This window comes from Dendrobates tinctorius, unplaced genomic scaffold (assembly GCF_039654945.1).
Source record: "Dendrobates tinctorius isolate UK_male_01 unplaced genomic scaffold, ASM3965494v1 ptg000162l, whole genome shotgun sequence".
Classification (NCBI taxonomy): domain Eukaryota; kingdom Metazoa; phylum Chordata; class Amphibia; order Anura; family Dendrobatidae; genus Dendrobates; species Dendrobates tinctorius.
Genome location: NW_027361829.1, coordinates 63,073,181 through 63,097,052, shown reverse-complemented (window position 1 = coordinate 63,097,052; position 23,872 = coordinate 63,073,181). Strand labels below are relative to the sequence as shown.

General features: G+C 41.4%; 1 protein-coding gene across 1 annotated transcript in view; it reads right to left on the bottom strand.

The window, feature by feature from the left end:
- CNTNAP2 (contactin associated protein 2) overlaps positions 1–23,872 on the bottom strand; it is a 2,930,334-nt gene that overhangs the window by 1,510,871 nt on the left and 1,395,591 nt on the right. The window contains exons 7-8 of the mRNA XM_073550056.1: positions 21,455–21,598; positions 8,696–8,960 (exon numbers count right to left, since the gene is read on the bottom strand). Coding sequence (XP_073406157.1) covers positions 8,696–8,960; positions 21,455–21,598 — 409 coding nt within the window. The remainder of the gene's footprint in view (positions 1–8,695; positions 8,961–21,454; positions 21,599–23,872) is intronic.

The window sequence follows — 23,872 nt, the reverse complement described above, 5'->3', positions numbered from 1 at the left end:
GGGTTATCATTTCCAAACTGGGGTCACTTGAAGGGGGATTCTGCTTTTTTACCACTTATGGGCTCTTTATATGGAATACACAAACTAGTCTAGGAAAATCTGCTCTCCGGGAGGCAAATAGCACTCCGTCTCTCCATATGGCAAAGTAGTACTGTACAGTCACATATGGGAGTATTTCTACATTCAGCAGAAATTCTGGGACAAATTCTGGTGCTATTTTTACCCATTTCACAGTGGGAAAATGTAAAACTTGGGGCTAACACAAAATCTTGGTGGTAAAAATGCAACTAATCTTTTCTTTCCTGCCCAATGGTATAAAGTTTGTGACACACCTGTGTTGTCAATATAATCACTGCACTCCTAGATGAATTCATTGAGAGGCTTAATTGTAAAATCGGGTCACTTATGGGGGGTTCTGCTGTTCTGGCACCTCAGGGGCTCTGTCAATGTAACATGGCACCCTCAAGCAAGTGCAGCAAAATCTGCACTCTAATTTGGCACTACTTCCCTTTTGAGCTTTGCACTGTGCTTCAATAGTAGTTTTGGACCACATATGGGGTATTGGTGAACTCAGGAGAAATTGCACAACAAACTTTGGGGTCCATTTTCTCTTTTTGCCCTTGTGAAAATACAAAATTTGTTGCTAAAAATTTTTGTGGGAAAAATGTGATTTTTTTATTTTCACGGCTTAACATTATAAACTTCTGTGAAGCACCATGGGGTTCAAGTTACTCAATACACATTTAGATAAGGTCCCAAAAAGGTCTAGTTTCCAAAATGGTGTCACTTGTGGGGTTCTCCACTGTTTAGGCACATCATGGGCTCTTCAATTGCGACATGGCATCCTCTAATCATTGCATCAAATTTTGCATTAAAAAAGTTAAATGTCGCTCATCCCCTTCCAAGATCTCCCGTGCACCCAAACTGCAGTATTCCCCCACATATGGGGTATCGGTGTACTCAGGAGAAATTTCACAACAAATTCTATGGAGCAATTTCTCCTGATACCCTTATTATAATGCAAAATATGGAGCTAAAAAGATTTATTTGGAAAAAATGTGATTTTTTTTATTTCCACGACTCTACGCTAAAAACTTCTGTGAAGCACTTGGGGGTTCAAAGTGCTCAATACACATCTAAGAAAATTCTATAATGAGTCAAGTTTCCAAAATGGTGTCACTTGTGGGGGGTTTCCAATGTTAAAACACATAAGGGGCTCTTCAAACGCGGCATAGCGTCTGCTAATTATTCCATCAAATTTTGCATTCAAAAAGTCAAATGGCACTCCTTCCCCTTCAAGCCCTGCCATGCACCCAAACAGTTGTTTTCCTCCACTTAGTGGGTATTGGTGTACTCAGGAGAAATTTCACAACAAATTGTATGGAACAATTTCTCCTCTTACCCTTATGTAAAGGGAAAATTTGGTGCTAAAAAGATTTATTTGGGAAAAATTTGATTTTTTTTCCCACAACTCCACGTTATAACCCTCTGTGAAGCACGAGTGGGTTCAAGGTGCTTAATACACATCTAGATTGAGATAAGGTCCCTAAGAGGACTAGTTTCCAAAATGGTGTCACTTTTTGGGGGTTTCCACTGTTTAGGCACATCAGGGGCTCTGCAAATGCAACATGGCAACCGCTAATTATTCCAGCATATTTTACATTCAAAAAGTTAATTGGCGCTCCTTCCCTTCCAAGCCCTGCTGTGTGCCCAAACAGTAGATTTCCCCCACATATGGGGTATCAGCATGCTCAGGAGAAATTGCACAACAAAACATATGGTTTTCTCCTGTTACCCTTGGGAAAGTAAAAAAAATTAGGTCTAAAGGAAAATTTTTGTGAAAGAAAAGTAAATGTTTATTTTTTGTAAAGCACATTAAGGGTTAGTAAACTTCTTGAATATGGTTTTGAGCACCTCGAGGGGTACATTTTTTAGGACTGTGTCATTTTGGGGTATTTTCTGTCATATAGACCCCTCAAAGTCACTTTAAGTGTGAGGTGGTCCCTAAAAAATATAATTTTGCAAATTTTGTTGTAAAAATGAGAAATCGCTGGTCAACTTTTAACCCTTTTAACTTCCTAACAAAAAAGTATGTTTCCAAAATTATGCTGATGTAAAGTAGACATGTGGGAAAAGTTGTTTATTAACTATTTTGTGCGATATGACTCTGATTTAAAGACATAAAAATTAAAAGTTTGAAAATTGTGAAATTTTCAAAATTTTTGCCAAATTTCCATTTTTTTTTACAAATAAGTGCAAGTCATATCAAATAAATTTTACCATTATCATAAAGTACAATATATCACAAGAAAACATACTCAGAATCAGTGGCATCCATTGAAGTGTTCCAGAGTCATTACCTCATAAAGTGACAGTGGTCAGAATTGCAAAAATTGGCCTGGTCATGAAAGCTTGATGGCGAAGGGGTTTATCAACGTGTTAACGAGCCTTACCATATGACTTAGGATAACAGTCAAATCAAAATTTCAATTTGCAGAAACATGTAACAGGCTGTTGCTTCTTCTTAGTGCAAAGCATGTGCTCAGATTTGGCTGTATGAAAGTCCTCTGACTCTGATCTAAGAGGTAACGTTTCTCATTGCGGAGAGTAACATGCCTGACACAAATATTACCCTTCAGACCTGTCAGAGGCCTCTCATACAGCCAAATCATATCCCATATTTGCACTGAGGAGGGAAACACCCTTAAACATGTGTCTTCAAATTGATATTCTGATCTGGTTTTTATCCTAAATCATATGGTAATTCTTGTTAATGGATCAATATTGACCTTTAGGATTGCTACTTCCAATATGTGGCAGTAGAAGTCAAGCCCTCTTTCTCTCTGGACTGGCAATTTGCATATTTAATTTCTCAGAGGAGAACTGCAAGGTCCAGAACTCTTCTTACACTAGTATGTTAGAAATATCACTCTCCAAAAAGAGAAACCATATCCATTAGACCCTTTTTGACTTTTTAAAGCGGAATGCCAAGACCCCTGAAATAATATATATAAAAAGTCGGCAAAACCCTAGTTAAAAATCAAACATATTCAAAAATTTACTTTTGGATGAATTTAAACTAATCTTTCACCCAACAGAATTGGAAGGTTTTTAATACAAGCCATAATTGGTCGAATGAGCGCTTTTAAGAATGCTTGCTCCTAAAACTTGGCCCATGAAAAATAATAAAGCGATTGCATGGCCCATTTTTTTTACTGCATCTTAAATGTGGCCTAAAATAATTTTTTTAGGCAGCAAATTCCCTTGTGCAAGCAAGGTATGTGTTTGCAACAATATGCAAACTGTATGGCTACCAATATCTCAATAAAATTTGCATCAACCTACGGAAAAGGCTTTTAAAAGACTATTGATCAATGTGTTATACCAACTGTCAGCAAGTCTTCAATGGCAGAATTCTGCTGGTGTAAAAGGATCTAAACTTACCTTAGATCCTACAAGGAGGAGTAATCCTTTCCCTTTTTTTCCTGCTAACAACCATTTCAATACATAAATAATATGGCTGCAATTTACTCTCTGTATTATGAATATAACATTTGAACACCGTTTTGCTGCATTGAGCCCTAAAGCTAAGTAGCCAAACTTTGCCATATTAAGCCTAAGGGCAGAGAGACACTAGCGATTAAAAAAAAGGGCCCACGCTGCAATCCATCTCAAGGGGCTAAATGGTTTACAATCGGGAGCGGTGCTAATGCGACTGCCCTGGTTGTAAACCACGGATGAATGAATGAGAAGCTGCCTGTGCTGCCTCCCAGCCTCTCCTGTGGTGAACTCTGCAGTGTGGGAAAGTGACAGTTCGTTTTCCCATGCTGCCGAGTTCATTACAGGTAAGGCTGGGAAGCTGCGCAGCATCAGTGACGTTAGTGCAGCCTTCCAGCCTGACTTACGATAAACTCGGCAGCGTGGGAAAATGTCACTTTCCCACAATGCAAAGTTCACCTCGAGTCAGGTTGGGAGGCTGCACCAGCAGTTTTTCATTCATTCCTCCATGGTTTACAGCCAGGGTGGTCGCATTAGCACAGCTCCTGGTTGTAAACTATTTAACCCCTTGACATGGATTGCATCAAGGGACTTGACTGTAAGGCGGTCAGGTATGGGATATTGTTGCTTTTTTATTTTTAATATTTTACAGGAGAACAATGGCTTCAATTGGATTGGGAGTTTAATAATAATTTCAAAAATTTGTGTTTAATTATTTCGTTAAAAGTCTTTATTCTTAATGTCTGTGTGTATTTTTAACCCTTTCATATTATTGGATTAATAATAGAATGGTGTCTTATTGACACCTCTCATTATTAACCAGGCTTAATGTCACCTTACAATAGTAAGGTGACATTAACCCCTTATTACCCCATATGCCACCAGCTACAGGGCAATGGGAAGAGAGAGGCTAAATTGCCAGAATTGGCTCATCTTACAGATGTGCCTTTTCAGGGGTGGCTAAGGGCAGATGTTTTTAGCCAGGGGGGAAGTAAACATGCTCCCTCTCTAGGCTATTAATATCTGCCCTCAGTCACTGACTTTCCCTCTCTGGCAAAGAAAATTGCGCGGGAGCCCACACAATTTTTTTCCGTGATTTAATTCTTTAGTTTAACACCTTCAAATTTTTACATATATACACTACTAACCTTAGTAGTCAGGGACATATATAAATTGAAATGATATGCAATGGTTTACTGTATGTAAACCATGTGTCATATCCTGTTAGCTTTCCAATTATTTTACAGAAGCCTCCAATTTTATTATCGGTTATTCTACTATCTACTGTATATCTCTATCAAATATAAAGATATATATATATACTAGCTATGAACCCATTCTACACCTGGGTGGCGAGCATTTTTATTGGTATATGGTCTCCCATCCTTGTATGTGCTTCCCCCCTCTTATCCTGGTGTGCATGGCACCCTTCATCCCTATCCTGGTATGCAAGGTACCCTCATCCCCCCAATCCTGCTAAGCATGTCACCCTATTCCTCATCCTGGTATGCATGGTCCCCTCACCCCCCAATCCTGGTATGCATGGTACCCCCTTATCCCTATCCTGGTATATATGGTCCCCTCACCCCCTATCCTGGTATGCATGGTCCTCTCACCCCCAATCCTGGTATGCATGGTCCTCTCACCCCCCAATCCTAGCATGCATGGTCCTCTCACCCCCCTATCCTGGTATGAATGGTCTTCTCACTCCCATATCCTGGTATGCATGGTCCTCTCACCCCTCTATCCTGGTATGCATGGTCCTTTAACCCCCTATCATGGTGTGCATGGTCCTCTCACCCCCCTATCCTGGTGTGCATGGTCCTCTCACCCCCCTATCCTGGTATGCATGGTCCTCTCACCCCCCTATCCTGGTATGCATGGTCCTCTCACCCCCCAATCCTGGTATGCATGGTCCTCTCACCCCCTATCCTGGCATGCATGGTCCTCTCACCCCCCTATCCTGGTATGCATGGTCCTCTCACCCCCCTATCCTGGTGTGCATGGTCCTCTCACACCCCCTATCTTGGTATGCATGGTCTTCACACCCCCCAATCCTGGTATGCATGGTCCCCTCACCCCCAATCCTGATATGCATGCTACCCCTCAACCCCCCAATCCTGGTATGCATGGTCCTCTCACCCCCCAATCCTGGTATGCATGGTACCCTCACCCCCCTTATCCTGGTATGCATGGTCCCCTCAGCCCCCCCTTTCATGGTATGCATGGTCCCCTCACCCCCCTTTTGTGGTGTGCATGGTCTCCTCACTCCCCTTTTGTGGTATGCATGGTCCCCTCATTCCCCTTTCGTGGTATGCATGGTCTCCTCACTCTCCTTTTGTGGTATGCATGGTCCCCTCAACCCCCAAATACTGGTATGCATGGTCCCCTCTCCCCCCTTTCCTGGTATGCATGGTCCCCTCACCCCCCTTATCCTGATATGTATGGTCCTCCTCACCCATATTAAACTACACACATACAAAAAAACATTTATACTCACCCTTCTTTCCTGTGCTCCAGTGCTGTCACATTCTGCTGGAGGCTGGGGGAGGAGTCTAGCGCCAGAGTACGCGCATGCCCATAGCGCTGTCCGGCACCATATTGCTGAAGACACACTGCAAATGTGTCTTCAGTAAAATAGCGCTGGATCGCGCTATGCGAATACGCGATTCCGGCTGCACTCCTGCCCCGCTCTCCAGCCAAAGAGAAGCGCCGTGGCAACGATCCTCCCGGTCAGGTAAATATGTAAGTATGGCACCCGAGATCGTGGTATGTACGCATACTGCCATCTTCGGGCGCCATACACACTCCTCACTACTGGATGCCTCATTCTGCCTGGAGCCAGACTGCGTAGGCGCCTCGCGCTTGTGCAGTCTATAAAGGCTTCGGACAGAGTGACGCTTAGCCCGTTATATTATAGATGCGTCACTGACATATATATATATATATATATAAATACACCTATTCTATGTGTATACATGTATTCTATCTTTTCTATTTTAACCCCCCAGTGTGATTTTATTGTATAGCTGCATATGAATTGCTGTCTTTTCAGAGGACATCGATGCGTAAAAATTGCACAGCACTTGCATGGTGCGAGTGCTGTGCGAGTGCTCTGCAATTTTTTTATAGAACCCATTGACTTCTATTGAGGGATGCGATTCGATGCAATCCATTTTGCGATTACAATTGGAGCATGCTGCGATTTTTTTCCAGCCCTATCTTGATCTGATCCGAGCTGGAAAAAAAAGCAGATGAAAACTCCATCATAGATTAACCTTGGTACAAATTCAATCCGATTTTTTATCTGATTGAATTCGTCTTATTTCATCACACGTGAGCATAAGCCCTAAGGCTGTTTATCACACTATCAGTGTTTACATATAGTTGTGCCATGACTTTTCCTTTCACCTATAAGAAATACTTTCTGATATCTAGCAGATGGAGCATAAATTCAGATAACAAGTCAGTGCGAGATCGTAAATAAGGCAACCAGGCAGCATTATAACGATTAATTCTATACCTATGAGTTAACAGTTTCCCTTTAACAGAATCATAATTTCTATTGAATAATCTGGCATAACATTGCAGAACCTACTTGTAAATTACATTTTGAACTTCAAAGATTGTGTTCACATTCATGATGTTTTAGGCAAACACCCAAAAGGTTAGTCACTATATCCTTATTTTAACAATTGAGTTGGGGACAGGAATATTGTACTCACTAATATAGATGAGAGAACTGAAATCTTCAAATTTATTTCAGGAACATAAATATAGCAAGACAACTCAGTCAGCAAAGCCATGACTAAAACCTTCTGGTCGAAACATGTTGGTTTTGCTCACTGGGCAGTCCTTTCCAAAGTTATGTTACTAATAATTACATATTAGTGTCACAAAATCATGTTTCCTAAACACTTGTTACCCTAGAGAAATAGTAGGTAGCCTCTTCATTGTCTGAATGATTAGGAAATTCATAGGCATAATTCTTAGAAAGAAGACTGGTTATCGCTAACAATTTTTTACTGAAACATTGTTATGCCCAAAAACTTATAGTCAGAGATACAGTTGCATATATTATAGTATATTGAATTTAGGAAACATTGTTAGATATCTAATATATAAAGCTCAAGTGTGTATATGTATGTATGTATGTATGTATGTGTGTATGTATGTACTGTATGTGTGTATTTCCGGGATTGGCATCTGCACCGTCGCAGCTACAGCCACAAAATTTGGCACATTCACACGTCTGGACTCCGAGAGGATCCTAGGCTATGTTGTGAGGTGAAATTTTAACCCTGCGCATTCCAATTCACCAATCAATTTTGCCCCTATCTACATAATGGGGAAAAAGTGTGTGTGTATCAAGCTTGCCCCTCATTATGATGTCATAATGGTTGCCATGGCGACGCTGATGTACTCATAGGTTGCAAGCCCCGCCGCTCATTATGATGTCATAATGGTTGACTATGGGATGGAGGATGTGTGATGGTTATATGGGCACTGGACAATGGGATGGAGGATATGTATGACGGTTATATGCGCACAGGACTATGGGATGGAGGATGTGTGATGGGTATATGGGCACTGGACTATGGGATGGAGGATATGTATGACGGGTATATGGGCATGGGACTATGAGATCAAGGATGTGTGATGGGTATATGGCGCACTCGACTATGGGATGGCGGATATGTATGATGGGTATATGGGCATGAGACTATGGGATGGAGGATATGTATGATGGGTATATGGGCATGGGACTATGAGATGAAGGATGTGTGATGGGTATATGGGCACTCGACTATAGGATGGCGAATATGTATGATGGGTGTGTGGGCACGGCACTATAGGATGTAGGATGTGTGATGGGTATAATAAATAATAAATTTTATTTTTATAGTGCCGACATATTCCGCAGCACTTTACATTTCAGAGGGGAATATATGGGCACTCAACTATGGGATGGCGGATATGTGTGATGGGTATATGGGCACTCAACTATGGGATGGTGAATATGTATGATGGGTATATGGGCACTGGACCACGGGATGGAGGATATGTATGATGGGTATATGGGCACAGGACTATGGGATGGAGGATAATTATAATTTGTTATAACTAACCACAGTTAGTTACTATGCCCGGGCAGCGCCAGGCTCTTCAGCTAGTTTGTCATAAATACAGTTCATACCTGAAGAGATGTCAATGCGATTTTTCCTGGACTTTGTTATGTTTATGTGGACAAAAACTTTGCCTTCAGTTAGGTTTATCTCAACACTTCCAACTTCATCGGAAAAAGTGGTGAAAAGAAGGAGACCATTTGGATTCCAGGTGCGAAAGTGAAAGCTGATGGATAACACATCTTCTGATTCTCGTCCATCGACTTTTAAGTAGCTTGTAGCATTAAAGAAGACCGGAACTGCATGTGACTCAACACAAGTAAAACTTAAATGGTCCTGGAGGTAGAAAAAAAAGATATGTACATTTTAATATATTGTAATAGTAAGAAATATATGAGACATGAAAAATGAGAAAACAATCCTAATAGAATACCGTAATCCAATTTTCTCTGTAATTACAGTACAAGCATTAGGCCATAAGTTTGCTATTTTGCTGCTTTATCTGCTTTTCTTTTACTTCTATGTAATTTAAAGGGAACCTGTCACCTTGAAAAATGATATTTACTTGTAGATATACACTACCATTCAAAAATTTGGTGTCACCCAGACAATTTTGTATTTTCCATGAAAGCTCATTCTTTTATAAATCAAATGAGTTGCCAAATGAATTTAAAATCTAGTCCAGACATTGACAAGGTTCGAAAAAAAGATTTTTATTTCAAATAATAATTTTCTCCTTCAAACTTTGCTTTCGTCAACGAATGCTCCCTTTGCAGCAATTACATCATTGCAGACCTTTGGCATTCTAGCAGTTAATTTGCTGAGGTAATCTGGAGAAATTTCTCCCCATGCTTCCAGAAGCCCTCCCACAAGTTTGGCTTGATGGGCACTTTTTGCGTACCATACGGTCAACCTGCTCCCACAACAGCTCAATGGGGTTGAGATTTGGTGACTGCGCTGGCCACTCCATTACAGATAGAATACCAGCTGCCTGCTTCTTCCCTAAATTGTTCTTGCATAATTTGGAGGTGGCTTTGTTTGGGTCATTGTCCTGTTGTAGGATGAAATTAGCTCCAATCAATCACTGTCCACAGGGTATGGCATGACATTGCAAAATGTAATGATAGCCTTCCTTATTCAAAATCCATTTTACCCACTTTACCAGCACCAAAGCAACCCCAGACCATGACATTACCTCCACCATACTTGACAGATTGTGCCAGGCACTCTTCCAGCATCTTTTCAGTTGTTCTGTGTTTCTCAAATGTTCTTCTGTGTGATCCAAACGCCTCAAACTTGGATCCGTCTGTTCATAACACTTTTTTCCAATCTTCCTTTGTCCAATGTCTTGTTATTTTGCCCATATCAATCTTTTCCTTTTATTAGCCAGTCTCAGATATGGCTTTTTCTTTGCCACTCTGCCCTGAAGGCCAGCATCCCGGAGTCGCCTCTTCACTGTAGACGTTGACACTGGCGTTTTGCGTGTACTATTTATAAAGCTGTCAGTTGAGGACCTGTGAGGCGTCGAGTTCTCAAACTACAGACTCGAATGTCCTTGTCTTGTTTCTCAGTTGTGCAGTGGGGCCTCCCACTTTTCTTTCTACTCTGGTTAGATCCTGTTTGTGCTCTCCTCTGAAGGGAGTAATACACACCGTTGTAGGAAATATTCAGTTTCTTGGCAATTTCTCGCATGGAATAGCCTTCATTTCTAAGAACATGAATAGACTGTCGAGTTTCACATGAAAGTTCTTTTTTTCTGGCCATTTTGAGAGTTTAATGGAAGCAACAAATGTAATGCTCCAGATTCTCAACTAGCTTAAAGGAAGGTCAGGTTTATAGCTTATCTAATCAGCCAAACTGTTTTAAGCTGTGCTAACATACATGCACAAGGGATTTCAAGGGTATTCTAACCATCCATTAGCCTTCTTACACAGTTAGCAAGCACAAAGTACCATAAGAACACTGGAGTGATGGTTGTTGGAAATGAGTCTCTATACACCTATAAACACATTGCATTACAAACCAGGCGTTTGCAGCTAGAATAGTCATTTGCCACATTAACAATGTATAGAGTGTATTTCTGAATCATTTAATGTCAGCTTCATTGGAAAAAACTGTGCTTTCCTTTCAAAAATGAGGAAATTTCTAAGTGACCCTAAACTTTTGAATGGTAGTGTAGGATCAACCTGAATTTAAATAGCGTTATAATGCTGACTGACCACCTTAATGAAAATGGGCTACCTGTAGAAAATAAACATATTTCCTCCTAGAAGGTGCCAGATTTCAGCCCACGGGGAGTGCATGGGGCAGTAACAGTCACTATTGACTGCAGTGCTCACAATACTTTGAGTGAGCTGTCAATCAAAGTATTGGAGAGTTCTGACAGTCGAAGCTCACAGAATAGCGAGTGGTGCTGTGAATGGTGATTGTGACTAATCCATGTATGCTCCCATGGCTGAAAGCCAGTGGCTCCTGGGAGGAAATTAGTTAAAGGGAATCTGTCAGCAAGTTGAATATACCTCATCTAAGAGACGCTGAATCCAACAATGTATCAGTTAGTTTACTGGGTCCAGGTATTCTGACTCATTCAGAGTTTTTAGATTTAGCAATGCAGCAGAGCTGAGAAAGCTAACCCCGCCCACATCGAGTTGCATATTTACATAGCTACTGATGGTGAGCTGCTTATCACAGAAGTGGGCAGACTTGGACTGGAAGTGTGGGGAGGTTGGTCTGATGGACGGATCTGCCTAAGGAGAGAGGCAGAGAAGCAGCACAGTGTAGGCTGAGATATAGAGCCAGGGGCGACATGTGGCCGTTTGACCATTAGAGGGCAGTGGGGAGTGTAGGAGAGAGTGGTTATGTAACTGCCATGGGTCAAGGTCACTGCCATTGGTTAAGGGTTACTGTCAGGTGATAGTGGGCGGAGCTACTGGGACTGGGAATATAAGAGGTCAGGGAAGGTTCTGTGTTATGAATGGGTCACCGAGGAGGAAAAACAAGACAACAAGCTGTCTCAGAAAACCAGAGAAGTTGGTAACTATGCAGATTGCAGATCCCTGATCTTAACCGCACAACTTGCAGCAGTCGTGGCGCGTTCTTACGTTGGTCCTAGACGTCTCGTCACAACCGGAGAACTACATAAGCCTAAAGCAGGAAAAGAGGAAAACTAACTGCCCCAGAGCAGACCCCAAAGGAAAGACAGCCCCCCACATGCATTGACGGTGAAATAAGATGAAAACACAAAGGCAGGAAAATAGGCTGAGCAAACGATGGGGCCCAGCTAACTAAAAAGGACACAAAAGAAAAGACACTGTCTGCAATCTGCCAAAAGCAACCTACAAAAATATTGTCCAATACTTCTGATGGCAAAATTAACCCTGAAATCACTAGACTTCTAAACCTATATCAGCACTCTAAAATATTCTGAGACAGAGCAAAAAAAAAGGCCAATCTAATAAGGGACAAAAAGAAGATTGGCAAATACCGATTAATAGGAGTGGAATTTCAGCCTAGCCCCAGCAGGGGCAGGCTCATTACACAACAAACTGAATTGACCAACAAGCGCAAGTGTGAACATTAGCAAAAAACAAACTTAACTTGAGAAGACTGGAAGAGAGCTGAAGTCCAGGACCTGAGAAGCAGACTGAATCACCAGCACCCGGATAGGGTGTTGGCAGTCTTATATCCAGTCTGATACTCCAGAAATCCAATCGTTATCTTCCTCATCATGTGGCAGATCACTACCACTTAAACCAACCGCACTACCTCCTGTCACCACCAGAGGGAGAACGGAAGGGGAATTCTCAACTGGTGGAGCAGAAAATGAGTTCATGACAGTTCTGGAAGTTCCAGTCAGCCAAGGGAGCTCACTAGAGAGGATAGTTTTCTGTAGGTAGAAAGATGGTAAAGGCCTACAGAGAGCTGCTGACAGTGGAGACGGTCACGGGGGTTGACCCAAAAGGACAGTGGCTGCGGACAGAGACAGACTGTGAGTATGAGGTGGACGGCGTACTCTAAAGGGTGAAACGCAGTGGTGAAAATGCTTAGGGCAGCCACAGCGGGGAAGAGCCATAGAGGATGCCACGGACGGTAATATAAGAAAGAGAAGTCACCCGGGTCTGTGTAAAAAGTGAATTGTGGACAAGCCCTGTGATGAAGTACGGTGGTCGTCCGAAAAGCGGACAATAAAATCTGAACTGTTGGACACAACCCTTGTCTCAGTCTCATGTCTGCCGGCGCCACGAAGTGGGTCACCCCCCAGTCCTGTTGGATCAGCACCAACTAATCACCTCACTCAGCCCGACCCAACATTTGGCGTAGTCGGCAGGATCGCTGCCGCAAAGACAACATTTTCAGTGACAAGCCTGCCAGCGAGTACCAGAGGACCCCCCAAGCTGTATGGGGTGAAGAAATTTAATCTTCCTGTGGATTACAATTTGGGACTGAGCTTTGAGTTTCTGGCGGTTAAAAAAGTGAAACCGGAGCAGACTGGACTGCTAATATGGTTGTGACATATCAGCGGCAGGAAGAAACACAGGCGTTTGAAGCCGTAACTGACAATCCAGGACTGTGCCGCATTTGCCCCTGGGGGAATGATTTACATGAGAAGGCAGCCACCCTCCCATGCTGGCCCTTGGGAAATGGGTGGAGAGGCCGATCATCGCCCCACCCCTGAGCGGGAGTGGCCCTGGTGAAAAGACTGTGTGTAGCTGCTTGGCGGCATTGAGTCTTGGAAACTCAGGCGATATGTGACGTTGCAGTTGCCGTGGCCTCGGACGCCTAGAATGGAGATGGCGTCAGGTAGTTGAAGCCCGCCGGGAGACCTGTTCCTGGGAGCCAGTCTCAGTGCCCCATGCCCCGATGCAGCTGCCATTGGAAGAAGCTGGGCGAGTCTCTCCCGTGGAGTCATTGGGCCTGGAGGCCGGCCCCACCGGACAGCAGGGCAAAGATCTATGGCGATTGGAAGAGCGGTGGGACAACCTGCTGGAAGCTGCGACGCTGGGGAAGGTGAGCGTTCCCCCGGCCTAATTGGCGGCGTTGCAAACAGACCCTGTCCCCATGCCCAGCGCAACAGATGAGTCCCCGGGTCCGGACATCGGCCCTCGAACTCCCTGCACGACTCCCGGCTCTACAGTGACTACGACCTGGGATGAGTTCACGGCTCTTGTTAACCATTCCGAGACGCCTCGCCCGGCGTCGCCGGCGCGGAATTAACCCACAGCCGCCCCTGCCATGCTCTGTCGTCCGGTTGCGGCCTGCTCATCAGAACCTGCCATCATCACGGGCCCACCACAGAAAACTGTGGGCTATGGACCAACACCCGCAGCTGCCGTTGTTGCGTCCGCAGCCACGGCTGCGGGCTATTTACCGGAGCCCATGGCCACCTTGACTCCGGTTGTGACCGACTCCCCAACTCATCTGAAGATGCCCGCGGCCTCCTCAGTACCGCCTGTTACTCCGGTGGCAGCCTGCTTCCCCTTGTCCGCAGCGGCTTCTGCTCCACCATCGGCTGCAGCCCGCCCACCAGACTCTGCAGCCTATACAGGACCCTCCACTTGGGTTGCAGAGATTATTGAGGAAAAAAAGGCCAAAGAGAGGGAGGTGTGGGCGCTACTCCATGAGAAAGGAGAGGCCGCCATGTCTGTTCCACGTTCATACGGGTGGCTGCTACACATGAACAAGGAAAAAGCTTATGGTTTCATTCGGGACCTTGCCACCTGCTATAAGATCTACCTAAATGTAGCCTCCGTCAAGAATGTACGTGACCTGTGGGAGGGAGGCTTGGTCTCGTATTACCAGGAACACTGTCCCCATGGCCTCTACGCCATAGCGGTCATTGCTTACCCTGAGGGGTACGAGCTCCCAAAATAGAGACACTACTGGCACCCCGGAGACTCTACGGCGGTGGAGTCCCCTGTGAGGGCAAGACAACGGCCCCCAGGAGGTGGCTCAGAGGGCCCATACAATTGACTGCCGGGACTGTAGTGCACCGTTGCATAAAGAGGGGACTGTTCCGCGTTCCCATATAAAGCATACCCTCCTCTTGATGTAACAGAAATTCATGCTGTTCTCAGTTTGCATAGCAAACATCTTTCTGACAGATCACCTTTAATTTTCTTCTAGTAGCCACACTTTCAGTATTGCAATCATGCAGTATTGTAACAACATTTTCCCATAGATTAGCTTTATAACTGCCAGTGAATAGTGTTTTCTGGGGTAACAGGTTCCCTTTAAAAAATGCATCATTTATATTAAATAAAATGTCTCTTTAAGTACCTTAACCCCTTCAAAACATATACAGTGGGTACAGAAAGTATTCAGATCCCTTTAAAATTTTCACTCTTTGTTTCATTGCAGCCATTTGGTAAATTCAAAAAAGTTCATTTTTTCTCATTAATGTACACTCTGCACCCCATCATGAATGAAAAAAAAAACAGAAATATGGAGAAGTTTTTGCAAATTTAATAAAAAAGAAAAACTGAAATATCACATGGTCATAAGTATTCAGACCCTTTGACTCATATTTAAGTCACATGCTGTCCATTTCCTTGTGATGCTCCTTGAGATGGTTCTACTCCTGCATTGGAGTCCAGCTGTGTTTAACTAAACTGATAGGACTTGATTTGTAAAGGCACACACCTGTCTATATAGGACCTCACAGCTTACAGTGCACGACAGACCAAATGAGAATCATGATGTCAAAAGAACTGGCCAAGGAGCTCAGGGACAGAATTGTGGCAAGACACAGATCTGACCAAGGTTACAAACAAATTTCTGCAGTACTTACGGTTACTAATAGCACAGTGGGCTCCACAATATTTAAATGGAAGACATTTGGGACTACCAGAAGTCTTCCTAAACCTGGCCGTCCAGCCAAACTGAGCAATTGTAGGAGACGTGCCTTGGTGAGAGAGGTAAAGAAGAACCCCAAGATCACTATGGCTGTTATCCGCAGATGCAGTAGGGAGATGGTAGAAAGTTCCACAAAGTCAACTATCACTGCAGCCCTCCACCAGTCAGGCCTTTATGGCAGAGTGGCCCAACAGAAGCCTCTCCTCAGTGTCATACATATGAAAGCCTGCATAGAGTTTGCTAAAAAACACATGAAGGACTCCCAGACTATGAGAAATAAGATTCTCTTGTCTGATGAGACGAAAATAGAACTTTTGGTGATAATTCTAAGTGGTATGTGTGGAGAAAATCAGGCACTGCTCATCACCTGCCCAATACGTTCCCAACAGTGAAACATGGTGGTGGCAGCATCATGCTATGGAGATGTTTTTCAGTTGCAGGGACAGGACAACTGGTTGCAATTGAAGGAAACATGAATGCGGTCAAGTACAGAGATCTTCTGGATGAACACCTCTTCAGAGTGCTCTGGACCTCAGACTTGGCCGAAGGTTCACCTTCCAACAAGACAATGACCCTAGACACACAGCTAAAATAACAAAGGAGTGGCTTCAGAACAACTCTGTGACCATTCTTGACTGGCCCAGCCAGAGCCCTGAACTAAGCCCAATTCAGCATCTCTGGAGAGACCTGAAAATGGCTGTCCGCTAACATTCACCATCCAACCTGATGGAACTGGAGAGGATCTGCAAGGAAAAATGGCAGAGGATCCCCAAATCCAGGTGTGAAAAATTTGTTGCATCATTCCCAATAAGCCTCAGGGCTGTTCTAGCTCAAAAGGGTGCTTCTACTCAATACTGAACAAAGGGTCTGAATACTTATGACCATGTGATATTTCAGTTTTTCTTTTTCAATAAATTTGCAAAATATTCTACATTTCTGTTTTTTTTCAGACAAGATGGGGTGCAGAGTGTATATTAATGTGAAAAAATTGAAATTTTCTGAATTTACCAAATGGCTGCAATGAAACAAAGAGTGAGAAATGTAAAGGGGTCTGAATACTTTCCGCACCCACTGTATTTATGTCATATGTCGTGTCCTCGACTTTGTTGCGGGCTTCAATGCAGAGCCTGCATCTTTCCCCACACATGACTGCTGATTTAATCCATCCACAGCTGTTAATCTGTTAAATCCTTCTGTCAATCTCTGACAGCAGCATCTAACACGTGCCAATCGGCAGCGCTTCACAAATCCCACCCATTGGTGCCCCTACCATGTAATCGGGAGGTGCCAATATGTTGTCATGACAGCTGAGGGTCTGCAGAAGATCCTCGTGCCTGTCATTATGATACTGCTGTAAACACCGGCTTGTGTCTGGCGTTCATAGGAGATCATGATTTTTGCTATGTATAGCACTGCTATGTATAGCACAGGCAATAGGAAGATCGCAGCTGCAAGTCTCCTAAGGAGACTATTCAATACAATTAAAAGTAAAAAAAGTTTTTAAAAATATTAAAAAATTAAAAAAACACAAAAGTTCAAATCACCCTCCTTTTCTTCCCTTGAAAATAAAACAATAAAAACCCACATATTTGATATCACTGCATTAATAAATATCTGATCTATCAAAATATAAAGTAAATTACTCAGATCGGTAAACGGCATAAAGAGAAAAAAGTCTAAATGTCAGAATTACAGTTTTTGGCCACCACACCATTTCAATGAAATGCAATAAGAGGCAATCAAAACATTCTATCTACACCAAAATGGTTCCAGTAAAAACGTTAGCTCAGGGTTAAAAAAATAAGCCTTCGGTTAACTCCAGATCCTGAAAAATAAAGATGCTTTGGGTCTTGGAAAAACTTTTTTTCATAGAAAATTTGGTGAATTTTTTCCCAACTTAAATATAAAATTAACTATACGTGTTTAATATCTGCTATCTTGTACTGATTTGTGGAGTCATATTGCCAGGTCAGTTTTACCATATAGTACACAAAATAAATTAAAATCCAAAATATATGGCATTGCGCTTTTTTTTTAAATTCCATCGTACTTGGAACTTTTACCTCGTTTTCCAGTACACTATATGGTAAAATCAAAGGTGTTATTCAAAAGTACAGCTTGTCCTGCAAAACACAAATCCTTATACGGCTATATTGATGAAAAATAAAAAAAACTATGGCTCTTGGGAGAAGGGAGGAAAAAACAAAAATGAACAAAAGGGGTTGTCCACATTTGGGAGTGATTTTTTTATTTATTTAAATAAATGTATTTTGGGATAAAAAATCATTTTTGCAATTGATTCTTATTAAACATTGTGCTTTGTTTGCCTTCTAAAGCTTTTGTGTTACATTATCTAATGCTGGCTGGAGAGTGAGTTAACTGAAAATCTGTCAGTGAGCTTGTTTTGAAGGTCTGACAGAAATATTTCTAATTTTTATCTGTCTTTTCTTAGCTTCTTTCAGCTAATTTATGACCACAGGACACATCAAAGTTGAATGGTAAAGAATACAAAGAGTTTGTAAAGGCCAAATGTTGAAACAATTTTAATGAGAGCCAATTACAAAATTGATACATGCATAAAGCGGCTGTGTCTTGCACAATTCTATTGTTGCATACTAACCTTGGAAACATATGTATTTAAATTTATCTGATAATTTGCTCATGTCAGAGGAAAAATCATCAGAACTTATGCTTGCTTTAATCATATTTTTGCAAAACAAAACTATTAAAATACTAATTTGGTAATCTGCACCTGCGCATAATAAGCTGTGGGGAAAGCGCACACAATAGGGTAACCTTATTTAAGGTGGAGCTAATAATGAAAAAAAATATTTTTCATCTAGGAAATGGCTCAGTGGTTAGCACTGCAGCCTTGCAGCGCTGGAGTCCTGGGTTTGAATCCCACCAAGAACAACATCTGCAAGGAGTTTGTATGTTCTCCCCGTGTTTGCGTGGGTTTCCTCTGGGTACTCATGTTTCGTCCCACGTTCCAAAGACATACTGATAGGGAATTTAGATTGTGAGCCCCATCAGGGACAGTGATGAAAATAAGTGCATACTGTAAAGCGCTGTGGAATATGTTAGCGCTATATAAAAATAAAGATTATTATTTTGGTGTGGTTCGCCCGTTATTTAAAATTCCACCTGATCCTACTTTTTGGCTGGGGAGAGACTCCAGGTAAAAATGTCCAAAAAAAGTTAAACAGAGTTTAAAAGGCTGCGCTGATGGTGGAGAAAGAATCACTTGCTGCAAAGATGGACAATGAAGGTTATTTTATTAGGACAACACATTTCAATGCTGGACAGATGAATTAATCAATTAAAAAAACAACATTGATGCTCTTTTTGACTATAAAGATGTCTGTCAGTCATTGAATTGTGTTGTCCTAATAAAAGAACCTTCATCGTCCATCTTTGCAGCAAGTGATTCTTCCTCCATCACCACAAACTTTTAAAATCTTTTTTGATAATGAAATATTCTAAACACATATTTTCTCTCTAATATCAACAGAAAAACAGAGTTGTCAAGGCCACATAGCTGGGGCAGTCATGCTGATGACACCACTGTTACCACTTTGCCACAGATGATACCGGAGAGATCACCCAGATCCCACCACTGCCACCAAAATGTCAGGAAAACACAACTCAACTACGTCTATCACCAGTGCAAGTACGCATTTGACGGACAAGTGAGGCAGCTGCTTCCGTTACTAGGCCAGTTATGATGGAACCCACAGTGAGCATATGGTATATACCGTACACCTTTGATTCCAACACATATATGACTACATGAAATAAAAAGGAATAACAAAAATAACTGCTAAACCTAATATCACGGAAATGGCTTAGCAGAGGGAAGTGCCTCAATTTGGAAAATGGTACATTCTCACAGTGAATTTGTGTCTACCAGAGAGAGCAATGACCCAAAACCAAGATTGTCCTTTTATTAGATCAAAGTTACACCCACATACCTCCCCTTGATGGGGGCTGGTTATGGGACATGCTCAGCTCTTCATAATTTTAGGAAATACCAAACTTACAGGAAATCTCTACTCCTGAAAGTCCCAAGCTGTAAATATTGCCATCATATTTCATATTGCAATTTTATCTTTCAAAAGATATTAAATATAACAGGTATAGCATCACGTATCGGGTTATTATTAAGTTGAAGGAGTTATAATGGCCTTACAGTGATGTGACTGAATGTGTTTTTTTGTCACTTGATACGACTCCAATTTTCTATCTCTCGCAACTATTGGATCAATGCAAATCCCAATATTTATATCTGTTCATCAGAGACACAAAGTCTGCTGGCATTGTCCAGTTTTCCTTTGAAGATATCATTTGGAATGGGAAGTGAAATTGCCCACCTCTGCATAAACAGATCTCAAAGCTTGATGCCTTTTTTCCAAGCAGATATCCTGTTTTAATCACCTGATAATGGCTGGAGGTCTCTGCTTCAAAAGAGGTTGAAGCTTCATCTCTCTCTATTTCCCTTCTTTTAATTAGCTCCATTTCAAAGGAGGTCGGAGTCTCAGCAATTCTCCAGTTATAATTCGTTTTCTCTCTTCCCGTATGTTCAATGTGAGGGAACATATGATAGGTCTTATTGAATTTAATTTTTCTCTATGACAACAGTGTTTTAAGCTTTTCATTGAAACTTTTTTAAAATGACGGTAAACATATTTAATTACTGTAGCTGCATTCAAAAAATAAGTCTTCAGACTATGATATTCTTTACATAGCATGCATGGCTTAACCTTTATTGATTAAAAAAGTAATAAAGCAAAAGCAGTAGCACATTGCTTTTAAAAGGGTTATTTCTAAAATCATAAAGTGGTCTCACTTTTCAACACATACAGAATTAATCATGTGTATCAAAACAACTTAATTTTTAATCTGCATTGATGAGCAGCTTTCACCCCCCCAAAGATGCCTCCTCCAGAGCACTTTATCCTCCTTTCTACTCTATCTGTCCTCGAGTAGTTATAATACTGTCAGTCTAGCATGCACAAACGCACTTATTGTCTTTGTCCAATAAAGCAATCCTCAAACACCTTCACAACATCTTCATTGCTCTGACAGCTCAGATTGCTATGCTCGACTATGCCAGGAGGAGGAAGCATGATCATGATCTCAGGTTCCTACTGATACAAGCTGCAAAGGCACCTAATAACCTTGTTTAATTCATGAAAAATATGCTCCCAATGACCCTGACTAATAAAACAGCCTCCAGACACTTTCATAGTATCATTTTTGCTTAGTCAGTTGGAATTTAGCACAGCTGAGCTATGCTTGGCTCCACTACACATGCAGATGAGACCATGATTGTGCTATGAAGATCCACATGAACTACCGATGAAATGTTGAATTTCAATAGCAATAAATATTGGATAAAGAGTGAGTCACAGTCACTACATTCAAACCTATCAATATTCACTCATTTATACAAATAAAAATTGCCCATATTCCAGCCTTCTCTTCCTTTTTATTAAAGGACACTTGAACATCCAAATGCACATTATAAGTAAAAAGAAAATATTTGTATGATGTTTATACACCAACCCATCAATTTGATTACCCATTGCATTGGCTATTGGATGTGAATATATATTTTTAACATAAGCAACCTCATGAGATTTTAATAAACGTAAAAGAGAGCAGTGGGATTTGCTGCAGCACTGAGAAGAAGCAGTGTGCTTCTAGGAAATGTTTTAAAAGAAAACAATAAACCCGATGATTCAGCTCTGTGATGATTGATGCACAAAAAGGGAGGAAATAGATGAAAAAAGATGTAAAGGCACAAGAAAAAAAAATGATTGCTATGTTGGATTTCTACTGTATACTAAAAACAGCCATGCAGATTACTGTGATTTGTAAAAAATATTGTGGGATTAATCCCTGGTCATGTAAGCAATTGTAAAATGGATCATATTTTACATACTCAAAGCAAGGAAGACCAAAGTTATCCAACATACCACATTATAGGAATTCATCTTCTTTCTCCTTGCAAGGTCAGTGATATTAAGTGAATTGTACTTAATGCTTTCCATACAACCCTTGAAATTTCTTCTGCTGCTTGAGCTTGGCTTTCCAGACAATGGCATACCTCCAAATGTTAGCTGGAAAGGAAATTGAACTATTTTATTGTTATTGCTATTTTTTTTAATGTGCGCATTTGAATGGAAAAATGTATCAGTTTATTGTAAGCGTTTTATTAATATGCGCAAAGATAAGCTTTGACATCTTGCCACAAAAAATAAGTTTTGTTTTGTTATTTCCTGACTATGCTGAATACAAATGTATACCAGTTAAAGCCAAAGCAAAGTCTTTACTTATAGGTGCAATCCCCATGAAAATGTATAACATGAATGTGATGCAAGCAGAAATAAGGCATTTTTTAAAAAAAAAAATATCAAAATACATTGTCTAGCTTAGAAAACCAATTTTCATATATTATGTTAAGAATTCTGAGCTAATAGAATGGGTCCTCTGTTCATCATCTTCATGTCTTTGCCAGTGTGAAGAATTTTCACTGGAGAATCTGCCCTGCATTACACAAACAATTCTTTGACTTAATAGAAAAATATTAAAATATGATAGTCCTCAGTGGCTGATACCTTTTAACCCCTTCACTACCAAGGGTGGTTTGCACATTAACTCCCGGGCCAATTTTTTGCAATTCTGATCACTGTCCCTTTACGAGGTAATAACTCTGAAACGCTTCCATGGATCCTGGTGATTCTGACATTGCTTTCTTGTGACATATTGTACTTCATGTTTGTGGTAAAATTTCATTCAAATAACTTTCGCAATTTTCCAACTTTGAATTTTTATGCCCTTAAATCACAGAGATACGGCGCACAAAAAACTTAATAAGTAACATTTCCCACATATTTACTTTACATCAGTACAATTTTGGAACCAAAATTTTTTTGTTAGGAAGTTATAAGGGTTAAAAGTTGACCAGCGATTTCTCATTTTTGCAACACCATTTTATTTTTACGGACCACATCACATTTGAAGCCACTTTGAGGGGTCTATATGATAGCAAATAAGAAAAAGTGACACCAAACTGCACCCCTTAAGGTGCTCAAAACCACATTCAAGAAGTTTATTAACCTTTCAGTTGCTTCACAGGAATTTTTTGAATATTTAAAAAAAATGAACATTTAACTTTTTTCACAAAAAAATACTTCAGGTTCAATTTTTTTTATTTTACCAAGGGTAACAGGAGAAATTGGACTGCAAAAGTTATTGTGCAATTTGTCCTGAGTACGCTGATACCTGATATGTGGAGGGAACCACTGTTTCGGTGCATGGCAGAGCTCAGAAGGGAAGGAGCGCCGTTTGACTTTTTCAATGCAAAATAGGCTGGAATTCAGATCGGACACCATGTCACATTTGGAGAGCCCCTGATGTACCTAAACAGTGGAAACCCCCCACAAGTGACCCCATTTTGGAAACTAGACCCCCCAAGGAACTCATCTAGATGTGTGGTGAGAACTTTGAACCCCAAAGGGCTTCACAGAAGTTTATAACGTACAGCCGTACAATTAAAAAATCATATTTTTTCCTCAAAAATGATCTTTTCACCCTCAATTCTTATTTTTCCAAGGGTAACAGGAAAAAAGTTATTGCGCAATTTGTCCTGAGTATGCTGATACCCCATATGTGGGTGTAAGCAAATATTTGGGCGCATGGCAGAGCTTGGAAGGGAAGCAGCGCCATTTGACGTTTTTGGCTGAAATTGAGATCGGACACCATGTCGCGTTTGGAAAACCCTGATGTACCAAAACGGTGGAAACCCCCCACAAATGACACCATTTTGGAAACTAGACCCCCCCAAGGAACTTATCTAGATGTGTGGTGAGCACTTTGAACCCCCCAGTGCTTCACAGAAGTTTATAATGCCCTGGCGTGAAAATAAAAAAATCGTATTTTTTTCCACAAACATGATCATTTAGTCCCCAATTTTTTTATTTTCCCAAGGGTGCCAGGAGAAAATGGACCCCAAAAGTTGTTGTCCAATTTGTCCTGACTACACTAATACCTCATTTGTGGGAGAAAACTACTGTATTGGCACACGTCGGGGCTCGGAAGGGAAGGAGTGACGTTTTGGAATGCAGACTTTGATGGAATGGTCTGCGGGTGTCATGTTGCCTTTGGAGAGCCCCTGATGTACCTAAACAGTGGAAACCCCCCACAAATGACACCATTTTGGAAACTAGACCCCCTAAGAAACTTATCTAGATGTGTGGTGAGCACTTTGAACCCCCAAGTGCATCACAGAAGTTTATAATGCCCGGACGTGAAAATAAAAAAAAACATATTTTTTCCACAAGCATGATCATTTAGTCCCCAATTTTTTTATTTTCCCAAGAGTACCAGGAGAA